Genomic DNA, 12,328 nt, shown 5'->3' with positions numbered 1-12,328 from the left:
AACTAAAAGGCGGGCTTGTTCCACCCACTGGCTTGTATAAATGTTTTGGGCAATTTTTAGAATTTTGCCAAGGCACCCCTGAGGAAACCTCAAAGCACCCTGGTTGAGAAAAGCTGACCTAAACTTTCTTCAGTGTTTGGATGAAAAGAACCACTACTAAAACAGCCTTATTTTTAACTGGGATAATTTGTAAAAGGCACGCAATGCAATAGGTTTGAAATGTCTTTTTATTAGTTATCAGTATAGGCATGTGTTGGCATCACAATGTCAGATAATATATCAGTAGCATTTTATCTAAAACCATTTGTCATATTCTGGCTTAATTAAATGGAAAGAAATGGTAGAGAAGGAGAAAAAGGAGGGCATTGTGTAACATCATTCAGCTCTATTCCCTGGTTCTGTAGTTTCAGTGGGTTAAAGTGAACCCATCATTTGCCCACGCAGGGTTAACCAACATGCCCACTTTAATGTAAACCTGAGTGGTTACTAATTCTTGTTTTCCCTTTGCTGCCCCCCAACTACTCTTTTGGCTCATGGGAGGGAAGAAAATAAGGTCCGAGTATGCTCTAAGATGCAACACAGGGCCTCTCTACCCAGCCCTATTTGACAGCATCAGCTCTGACAGATGGGAGGAAGGGTAGAGAGTCACATGCCTGGAAGCACCAGATAAATGGTGTCACTTGTGATCAAACTGGTGGGGAGCAAAGGGAACAAAAGTATAACCAGTTTTGTGGTCAACATTAAAATAAACATTGCTCTGCCCTGCATTGTCAAAGTCCAGATTTACTGTAAAGTCCATGTACTTTCTGGGCTTGTCCACTTGTGTCTACACTAGGTATTGGGCAATAGAAGGAAATGCCAATATCCAGGTTGAAGGAAGCAAAGACCAGTAGCACAGTGGAATGGGGACAAGAAAGAAAGTATTAATACAAGATACACTCATTTGCTACCCCTTCCATGTTTTTACTTGCACAGAGCTTTTCAGTTCTTAATGCACATGATCGACTCCAGCACTGAGAGCAGTATTACTAACGTTCAACTGTAGCACCACCTGCTTTTACAAATTTGATATTGGGCCACAATCATTCACAAATAAATGCGGTCAATGATGTGTGTAACTGGTCAGATGTCAATCTGTTACAACAGTAGGTTGTGATTGCCAATGTTACTTATAAAGGAAATGGGGATAGCAACATGGTACTGCTTAGATAGGCAGTGGGCATCACTTTAACGTTTTGTTTGGCATCTTGTTGAATTATAATCAGCCTCAGCTAGCGCTGCCAGTGGAAGAAGCCACAGACAAAGAGCCAGACCCCACCAAGGTCAGTAAAAGAAGCTAGGCCATCCCTAAAGACACCAGCAGGCATACAGTACAGTATTAAGTATACATGTAAGGCAATCATGACAATGGCTATATTCTCTGTAATGTCTATTGTTATTTGTGCTCTGCATAACGGCTTGCATAAATGAACAGGATGTGGCAAGTCTTCCTGTTCACACATAACAAAACTACTCCCTACACATATTATAATACATGAAGGGCATCCCGCATATTAGAAAGTATTTTAGAAAAGGAAAGAAAACAAGCAGAACCATTAAATGTCTAGTGGGCTAACAATAGTGAAGTCGGAATCCTTGCTGTTGTTGCTGCTGTCATCATCCGGACTGGAACTTAGATTGCCAGAGGAAATTTGTCCACCCATTAGAGGGTCCGAGAAGGTGAGTGGATTCGATGGAGCTGCCTGTATCCTGTCTGATGGACCTTTGTGTTTCTGCAATAGCTCCTTCTGTGCGGGCCCTGCGCCTGCATTGCAGCTACTGGCTTCACCTTCCTTGGAGATCAGGATATAATCATCCGAATGCCGGCTCTCTGTACTTCCAGAATCGTCACCTTCTGCCTAAAATGGGGAATGAACAAGCGCTACAAGTTAGAGGAGAAACATTATAATAAGATATATGATCACTGCATACAGTTGTGCTCAAAAGTTTGCATACCCTGTCAGAAATTGTGAAATTTTGGCATTGATATTGAAAATATGACTGATCATGCCAAAAAATGCTCTTTTATTGAAGGATGATGATCATATGAAGCCATTTATTAAATAGTTGTTTGGCTCCTTTTCTTGGTCTAACTAACCTTGGCTTGGTATCAAGAGATCCCCGAACTTTCCACTTCTTAATAGGTGATTTATCAATACTGATTAGCATATTCAAGGCTTTGGACATCTTTTCATGTCCTTTTCCATCCTTATAAAGTTCCATTACCTTGTTATGCAGGACTTTTGACAGTTCTTTTCTGATCCCCATGGCTCAGTATCTAGCCTAGTCAGTGCTTCCACGTAAGAGCTAACAAACTCATTGACTATTTATACACTGACACGAATTACAATTTAAAAAGCCACAGATGTGGGACATTAACCTCTAGTTGGCATTTTAACCCGTGTGTGTCTGTACCAAGGCCAAACATTCCAGTATTTGTAAACTTTTGATCATGGCCATTTGGGTGATTTCTGTTATCATTATGATTTAAAAAGGAGCCAAACAACTATTTGATAATAAATGGCTTCATATGATCATCATCCTTCAATAAAAGAGCATTTTTTGGCATGATCAGTCATATTTTCAATATCAGTGCCAAAATTTCACAGTTTCTGCCAGGGTATGTAAACTTTTGAGCAAAAACTGTACATTTTCATTTTATAATATTAGCATTGTAAGAGCAATACAAACAATAGCTATTTTTGACAATTCAGTATACGTTTACTTGAAAAATCTCCTTTCATATTGTGAGTGCTGCCTGTCTGCTGGCCGTCCTTTTCCACAACTTCCTGGATTCCCTGAATGCTTTGCAGCTTCTCTTTGCGGTGATTCCTGTACTGATCCCCATCTCCTGAAACTCTCCCTCTCAGCACCTCTGTAGTTCAGAAGGCAGGCTTTGTGAAATATGTGACACAGCAAAGGCTACTCACAGGGCATAGTGAATGCATATCATGACATTCAAGGGAGTAACTGCATGGGGAGCCTCACAAAGTAAGTTTACTAACTTCAAGATTGTTCAGATTAACAGGCGCAAGCTTGAAATAATTGAAATACAGTGTGGAAATAAATATTTGATTAAAAAAATATTGACCATGCAGTTTAATTTTTTGGATATACATGTAAAAAAACATCAAGTTACTGCAATATATCTTGGTATTTATTAACCTCTTGAAAGTCTTTTTTCCCTATAAAAATTGTAACTTTTTAATAGGGTAGAAGCCTTTTTTGATTCTCTTGTTTCACTGCAAATGGAAAGTAATACTGCAGTAATCATTAAAAGCCAAAGACCATGTGATTTAGACTTTCTATACTGGTAGGTGGACAGAAGCAGTTTTTTTAAATACATTCTAGTAGAGATCCTTTTTTTTTTTATCGAAAATTAAAGTGGTTGTAAAGGCAGAATTTTTTTTTTACCTTAACGTATTTTCTGCATTAAGGTAAAAAACCTTCTGCATTCAGCCCCCAACCCCCCCTCCCGCCATGCTTACCTGAGCCTGTCTCAATTCAGCGATGTGCAGGAGAGCAGCGGCTCTCTCCTTCCTCATTAGCTCAGACAAAGCAGTGGGAGTCATTGGCTACCACTGCTGTCAATCACAGCCAATAAGGAGGAATCAGCAGGTGCAGCAAAGCCAGTTTTGTATGTCAATGGACTCTGGGGGTAACGCAGCAGGGAAAAAAGAGCCATGAGCACCACTGGGTTACCTGAGAAGAGGAGGATTGGGGCTGCTCTGTGCAAAACCATTGCACAGAGCAGGTAAGTGTGAGATGTTTGGTATTTTTTGACATCGCCGCAACTCACACGCCCTCTCAACCAGTCCCCTCTCACACAGCTACCCCCTCATCCCCCCTCTCCTTGACATAACCCGCAGGGACTTCGTCGCTGCTCAAACTCCCTCCAACCCCGTTCCCCCTCACTCAACTACCCCCTCATCACCCCTCTCCCACGGCCCCACCACTGCTCTGACCCCCACTTCCACCCCACCCTCATACTGAAGCACCCCCAACACTCCACACCTTTGACCTTACTACTATCGAGGAAGTCTCCAAGATCCTCTCTGATGCCCACCTCACCACCTGCCCCCTCGACCCTATCCCCTCACAACTCCTACGACCTCCCTCCTCCTCCATCCTATGCTCCCTCACCCACATCTTTAATCTCTCCCTCTCCTCCAGCACTTTCCCCTCCCCTCTGAAACATGCACACATCACCCCCATACTTAAAAAGCCCTCCCTGGACCCCAATGACCCGAACAACCTCAGACCCATCTCCCTGCTCCCATTTACATCTAAACTCCTCGAGCGCCTAGTCTACACCCGCCTAAGCTCTTACCTCAACTACAACAACCTCCTCGTATCCCCTACAGTCCGGCTTCCATCCCCTACACTCCACTGAAACTGCCTTACTCAAACTCTCCAACGACCTGCTAACCGTCAAAGCTAATGGCCATTATTCAGTGCTCCTACTCCTTGACCTCTCTGCGGCCTTCGACACAGTTGACCACCCCCTCCTCCTCAAAAAAACTACACTCCCTCGGCCTCAGAGATTCTGCTCTCTCCTGGCTCTCATCCTACCTGGCACAATGCTCTTTCAGCGTTACCTATAATGCTACCACCTCCCCCTCACTCCCCCTCTCTGTTGGGGTCCCTCAAGGCTCTGTCCTCGGGCCCCTTCTCTTCTCCATCTACACCTCCTCCCTTGGCCAACTCATACACTCTCACGGCTTCAACTACCACCTCTATGCCGACGATACACAAATCTATCTCTCAACCCCCCACCTCACCCCCTCGGTCTCCGCCCGAATCACACAACTACTGAGCGACATATCAGACTGGATGTCGCTCCACTTCCTTAAACTGAACCTCTCCAAAACCGAGTTTCTTGTCTTCCCTCCAGCCCGGACACCACCCCCCATTGATTTCTCCATCACATCCAACAACGCCACCATCAAACCCGCCCCGCAGGCCAGAGTACTTGGTGTCATTCTGGACTCCAACCTATCCTTCCAGCCCCAAGTCCAATCTTTAACAAACTTGTGCAGACTCCTCGTCCACAACATTGCCAAAATACGCACGTTCCTAACCCCAGAAACCACTAAACAGCTCATCCACTCCCTCATCATATCACGACTCGACTACTGCAACTCCCTCCTCACTGGCCTGCCTCGCCGCTGGCTATCCCCGCTTCAGTCGATCCTGAATATGGCTGCCAGACTCATTCACCTTTCCAACCGCTCCATCTCCGCCACCCCCCTCTGCCAATCCCTCTACTGGCTTCCGATTGCGCAACGGATCAAATTCAAAATCCTAACACTGACATACAAAGCTGTCCACCATACTGCCCCGTACTACATCACTGACCTAATATCCAAGTACCGCCCAGCACGCACACTCCGCTCCTCACAAGACCTCCTTCTCTCTAGTTCCCTGGTCTCCTCCTCCCATGCCCGCCTCCAGGACTTCTCCAGGGTGCCACCCATCCTTTGGAACTCCCTGCCCCAACCCATCAGATTATCACCTACTCTCCTCTCCTTTAGGCGCACCCTGAAAACCCATCTCTTCAGGGAAGCCTACCCCACCCCCTGCTAACCTGCCGACCTCCTCCACTCTTCCTACCACTCCATCCCCCACAGCTATCTCCTCCTGTACCACTATCCCCTCCCTCCTAGATTGTAAGCTCGAAAGAGCAGGGCCCTCGATCCCCTCATGTTTTGCATTGTATTGGTATTGTCCTGTCACATGTTCTGTCCCCCTTTGTAATGTAGAGCGCTGAGCGAACCATTGGCGCTTTATAAATACTGTATAATAATAATATTTTTTTTTAAATAAACATTTTACTTTTTGAATTACTTTAACAGCATTACTTTGCAACTGCTGACATGTGCCCCACTGTTTCATGTGAAGTATAAATTAACGTTGAGGTCCACTTTAAAGTGTTACTAAACCCAGGACCCTGAATTCACTATATCTGCTCTCCCACAGTACACAGAACATGGAAATGCAATTATTTTAGTAAATATAAACTGCTAAATACCTTTTCTCATCAACAGTTATAGCAGTCTTGTGACTTCTATCAGTGTCCAGCCAAGCACTGGTTAAAGCTTGTAGGATGATTATTAATTTTGATCTAGCAGGATGCAGAACCCCTGACCTCTGTCTGGACAGTGCTGATTTGCCCCGTGCTGATCATACGCACTCTCCCAAGAAAAAAAAAAAACCTCTATAGCAGTAAACACCAAACTGAGCATGTACAGAGTGACTCCACATGATATGTCTTATCCAGAAATAGGAGGGGGACACTGGAAGAAGGGGAGGATCAGAAAAATCAGGATTAAACAGCCTGTTTACACAGTGCAGAGGATTAACCTCTTAGGTTCCACAGTGAGTATAACAAGCATGCTCTACTGCATTTACAGACTGATTTTACAGTTTTGGGTTTAGTAACACTTTAAAGCTTTTTCCCTGTTTCCAAAAGACAATGGGGTTGATTTACTAAAGGCAAAAGGGAGTATGCAAGGAAAATAAAAAACAGCATTTTTGCTTCCATATGATTGGATGAAAGAAATCAGCAGCAACTAAACTTGCAGTGCACAGCCTATTTGCTTTTAGTAAATCAACCCCAATGTGTTTATACTCATAGGAGCATCTGAAAGCATTGTACGGTATTATGTTGGTTTGCACACTAAATTGCTGATATGCTCTCTGGAATTCCCTATACTTTATACCTGACAGTTGATGGCTCCTCTGTGCTCTGTTTATGAATACACAGTATTCAATCATGGGTAGTTTTTAGGTTACAAAAACGAGAACAATTTTTTTTAAAGGTGCATGCTCCAGTGCTATTATCCTAATATTGCTCTGCTACTGAGCCACAGACCCAGAACAAGCACACTCAGCTGTGCCAGACTCCACCGATGCTACATACAGGTGAAACTCGAAAAATTAGAATATCGTGCAAAAGTTCATTTATTTCAGTAATGCAACTTAAAAGGTGAAACTAATATATGAGATAGACTCAGTACATGCAACGCAAGATAGTTCAAGCTGTGATTTGTCATAATTGTGATGATTATGGCTTACAGCTCATGAAAACCCCAAATCCACAATCTCAGAAAATGAGAATATTGTGAAAAGGTGCAATATTCTCGGCTCAAAGTGTCCCACTCTAATCAGCTAATTAAGCCATAACACCTGCAAAGTGTTCCTGAGCCTTTAAATGGTCTCTCAGTCTGGTTCAGTAGGAATCACAATCATGGTAAAGACTGCTGACCTGACAGTTGTGCAGAAAACCATCACTGACACCCTCCATAAGGAGGGAAAGCCTTAAAAGGTAATTGCAAAAGAAGTTGGATGTTCCCAAAGTGCTGTATCAAAGCACATTAATAGAAAGTTATGTGGAAGGGAAAAGTGTGGAAGAAAAAGGTGCACAAGCAGCAGGGATGATCGCAGCCTGGAGAGGATTGTCAGGAAAAGGCCATTCAAAAGTGTTGGGGACTTTCACAAGGAGTGGACAGATGCTGGAGTCAGTGCATCAAGAGCCACCACACACAGACAGATCCTGGACACGGGTTTCAAATGTCGTATTCCTCTTGTCAAGCCGCTCCTGAACAACAAACAACGTCAGAAGCGTCTTACCTGGGCTAAAGAAAAACAGACCTGGTCTGTTGCTCAGTGGTCCAAAGTCCTCTTTGCTGATGAGAGCAACTTTTGCATCTCATTTGGAAACCAAGGACCCAGAGTATGGAGGAAGAATGGAGAGGCACACACTGCAAGATGCTTGAAGTCCAGTGTGAAGTTTCCACAGTCTGTGTTGATTTGGGGAGCCATGTCATCTGCTGGTGTTAGTCCACTGTGCTTCATTAAGTCCAGGGTCAACGCAGCCGTCTACCAGGAGATTCTGGAGCACTTCATGCTTCCTTCTGCAGACGAGCTTCATGGGAATGCTAACTTCATTTTCCAGCAGGACTTGGCACCTGCCCACACTGCCAAAAGCACCAAAACCTGGTTCAATGACCGTGGGATTACTGTGCTTGATTGGCCAGCAAACTCGCCTGACCTGACCCCATAGAGAATCTCTGGGGCATTGCCAAGAGAAAGATAAGAGACACGAGACCGAACAATGCAGAAGAGCTGAAGGCCGCTATTGAAGCATCCTAGTCTTCCATAACACCTCAGCAGTGCCACAGGCTGATAGCTTCCATGCCACGCAGCATTGAGGCAGTAATTGCTGCAAAAGGGGCCCAAACCAAGTACTGAGTACATATGCATGCTTATACTTTTCAGAGGTCTGATATTGTTCTATGTACAATCCTTGTTTTATTGATTGCATGTAATATTCTAATTTTCTGAAATTGTGCATTTGGGGTTTGCATGAGCTGCAAGCCATAATCATCACAATTATGACAAATCACGGCTTGAACTATCTTCCTTTGCAATTAATGAGTCTATCTCATATATTAGTTTTACCTTTTAAGTTGCATTACTGAAATAAATTAACTTTTGCACAATGTTCTAATTTTTCGAGTTTCACCTGTACAAAAAAAGCCCAATGCTTCTGAGAACCAATCAGCAATCCCAAACACTGTCCCTTGAAGCAGGTCATTGACCCTGTATAAGCTCTGTATAAGCTCTGAGCCTAAATGCATAAGTACTGTCCATAATGTGCTTACACAAGGTTTAGACCTATGGCTTCACTGGAGAGTGGGGAGGGATGATGACAAAGGTAAGCTTTAGTGGAAAGGGTCCGCAAGAGAATCTATTACTTTTCCCTGAATGGGAAAAGAGGCAGATTCTCTTTAAAGTTTAAAGGAAATCTACAGTCTGACGTTTTATGTATGTATAAATGAACATGATCTGCATAATGTAAATACTGTTAAGCATGGAACTCCAGCTATATTTTTGCTCATTAGGGAATGTTTTCATACTATGATCTGGGGTATTATTTCTGGTACAAAAAAGTTTTTATTTAACATGGTAAAAAAAAGCATACAAAATGAAATAACTCGTATGATACAGAGTAGCACAAGCAAGTAAAGAACATGTAAATATCGGACATGGATACATAGATAAACATGCAAGGCCCACGCAGGGGCCTAAATGATGCACCACAAAGCAGAAGGCTGTGAAGCCTTCAATCATGCCAATTGAATCATGGAAATATGTTCAACATAAACATCAGAAGCACAGAGAGCCCCGCTATCCTGAAGAAGTATTCTCCATAAAATCATAGGACTATCAGGTGTCTCCAACAAATGATGGCCAGTAGGTCTTAACTAAATAAACCGTGTAGAAGTAGCAATAAGGAGAAAGTAAGAGGAAGTCCAAAGAACTCAGAGGGGCAGAAAACGTAGGCCTCTCAACTCTGGAAGAGACTGAAAAAAAAAAAAGGGAAAAGTGCAGGAACAGCGAGCAAGTAGACCAGCAAAAGGAAAGAAGTTCATCAATGAGGAGAGAAAGAAGACCCCCAAAATGGGGGACTGGAGGGGCAAATCTCAACATATTAGAGATTAGTGAGTTTCGTAGTGAAGTCTGAGATTGGATAATAGTACACCCAGGGTTGCCAGACTGAAAGGCACCTGTCATGGCTGTCTTCCAGCACCGCTGTCAGTTTTTCATTGATAAAGAAGCCTTGGATCCTAGACCTGACCTCCTCAAACTGTAAGTGGGGGACTTCCAAGAGCCGGCTATAGTTTGTTTAGTGGCCATAAAAAAAAAAACTACGAGCAAACGAAGTTCACAAGGTAAGCTACGGAGCGGCCTAAAAAGTAATGCTTCAATAGGATCATTTTTGTGGTTAATAGACGTGACTGAATACATACGGCTATAAACCCTGGTCCATAAACGGCGAGCCACTGGACAAGTCCACCATATATGGAGCATTGTACTATCTAAAGAACATCCACGAAAACATCTAGAGTCATAACCCGTGTAAATTTAGCTAATCGAGATCTGGGGTATTATTTCTGTTGTTGCTTTTGTTATTTACTTGCTGTACCCAGCTTTAGTGGTTTTACTGCCACTACAGTCAACTACTACTCAATCACTAAAAAAAAAAACAAAAAAAAAAAAAACACTTTCTATTTCTTGTATAGACTAGAAAGCTGAAATGGATATTTTAAGGAGACCTTAAAGCGGAACTTCACTTTCTCAATCAACTGTGACTTTTTTAATCCTGACGCTGCTACCATTAGTAAATAGATAGGAAAGTATATTATATTTACTTGTTTTAAACCTTTTCCACATTTCTTCAGTTACTTTCTGGTTTTCAGGTCTAGCCAAATGATGTCATACATCCCAGAAGTCTTCAGGAGGGGTTTTCTCAACAAATCACACCCTCCTGCCTGCATGCCTGACCACCTAAGCTCTGGTTCACATCTGTGCGGTCATGCGGGCCGCGATTTGCACAGGCACGAGAGCCTATTCATTTGAATGGACTTCCATGCCCCGGAACATGCAGGGAAGAAGTCCCTGCACTACTTTGGAAATCACAGTCTGCATAGGAACCAAGGGTCCCAGTACAGTTCCGATTTCCAGTGCGGGCGGCGTGCCATTAGAATTAATGGCACCTGTCCAGGGGTCCTGCATTCCTCTAGTGGGTGGTGCAGCTGCAGGCATTTGTGTGGCTCCCCCAGTGGCACCACCCGCACAGATATGAACCGAGGGTAAGGGCAGATGGATTCCAGGAAGTAAATGCTACATAAATCATCTGCTCTTTCGCAAAATGACCACGGCCAGATACAGTATGCTAGGGGCTGTGTGATTTCTCAGCAAAATAAGGCACAGAGACATGGATAGATGGGTGAGTTTGCTATGAATATTCAAATAAATTCAATATTGTTTTTTGGTTTGTAGTACTTAGATGCAATGTAGTTCCCCTTAAGAGGAATCAAAAACCGTACACCAGACACCAAAAACCTAACTGGCTTCTCCGCTTTAGAATACAGAATATGGGTACAGATTTCCAAGCTGTATTTATGTCTGTTATTTAACCGTATTGGGTTGCTGTTTTGTCTGCATGCCTTAAATTTAGATATGGGCTTGTTTAGATGTTGCTGTTAGGTGCAGCCATTGGTATTTCCTCCTTTGTGATACAGAAGCTGTGTAGGCCTGGATTGTTTATAACAGAACTCACGGACATTAGCCTCTTTATGTTTATGTGCTGGATAGCAGGGAATGTTTTCTATCTTTATGGCAGAATGATGATGTAAGAGTAGTACGGGTCATGACTAGAAACCATATGAACCCAGTGAGACCCACCATGGAAATCAATTACCAATAATACAACTGAAATGTCACACTGACTGCTATATGTTCTTTCATTTACTGTATATTGATCTTCTTATTACAGCTCCTCCTAAACCTCACCAGTCTTTATAATAGGAATAGCAATATGGCAAATCTGGTATTAACCAGAAGGGCTAGATCTGGGTCCTAGACAGATCTGGGCTTCCAATCGCTTGGTAAAGTAGGTGGTCTTTAATACAATAGTCACTGTTTGAATCCACTAGACACACAGAAATTCGACTTCATTGGCCCTGACAGCTGAACTGCAAAGTCTTGTGTGCCATGCAATTCAAGAAAAACAGCTGCGTTACAAGGTTTCTAGCATATGCATCAAACTATAATCTACATAGCTGTATATGACCCACAAGGGTACTCTCATTTCTATGGCTTAAGCCCACTGGTTGGGCAAAACACATGAAGAAGTAAGGATCCCATTGGGGCCATGTACTGTCAAGTACAGTAGAGTTTCATTTATTACCTGGATACCTCGGAGTGTTGCTATCATTTTTTGGATTGTATGTCCACATGTGGTGGGAGCTACAGCAAGCCAGCTGGAAGCATTCTGCACCCTTTGTGATGAGAAGATGCTGATATAAGTAAGGGAATTGCAGACAAAGACTGGCAGGAGTCTTTTTTGTGTTTCTGTGGAGGGTCGTCACTCTTCCCACCCCTTTCTTAAAATAAATTATGTTACCAGATCTGTCTACAGCAAATAGTCTGGATCCCATTCAAGTATTTTAGATGTATACTTAAAGATGGAGAGGCATGTATGTACTGAAACATACTACGGCTTTATGTCTGTTTTCAGTTAACTTTTTTTTTTTTATATCTGCTAATTTTTGTTCAGGAACGATAATCCTTTAAGATACATTACATTAAGCACATTGTCAATTTACCACACTACAAGCTTCCCATGCTTTTCTAATTTAAGAAGATGCATAAAATAATAAATTGAAAAATCTCATTATTTCACCCCATTAAAGAACATATTTTATTATAGCGCAGCTTT

General features: G+C 42.8%; 1 protein-coding gene across 4 annotated transcripts in view; it reads right to left on the bottom strand.

Annotated features, from left to right (window-relative positions):
• Positions 1–209: 209 nt before the first annotated feature.
• Positions 210–12,328, bottom strand: part of TBC1D5 (TBC1 domain family member 5) — a 766,435-nt gene continuing 754,316 nt past the window's right edge. For all 4 annotated transcript variants that reach the window (XM_089692221.1, XM_089692220.1, XM_089692223.1 and 1 more), the window contains exon 23: positions 210–1,898. In XM_089692221.1, the coding sequence (XP_089548347.1) occupies positions 1,596–1,898 (303 nt within the window). In that variant the 3' untranslated portion in view covers positions 210–1,595. The remainder of the gene's footprint in view (positions 1,899–12,328) is intronic.

This window comes from Staurois parvus, unplaced genomic scaffold (genome assembly GCF_062004578.1).
Source record: "Staurois parvus isolate SC_StPar_1 unplaced genomic scaffold, SC_StPar_1.0 ptg000579l, whole genome shotgun sequence".
Taxonomy (NCBI): Eukaryota; Metazoa; Chordata; class Amphibia; order Anura; family Ranidae; genus Staurois; species Staurois parvus.
The sequence above is the reverse complement of the archived record's forward strand: the minus strand, read 5'-3'. Positions and strand labels throughout refer to the sequence as shown.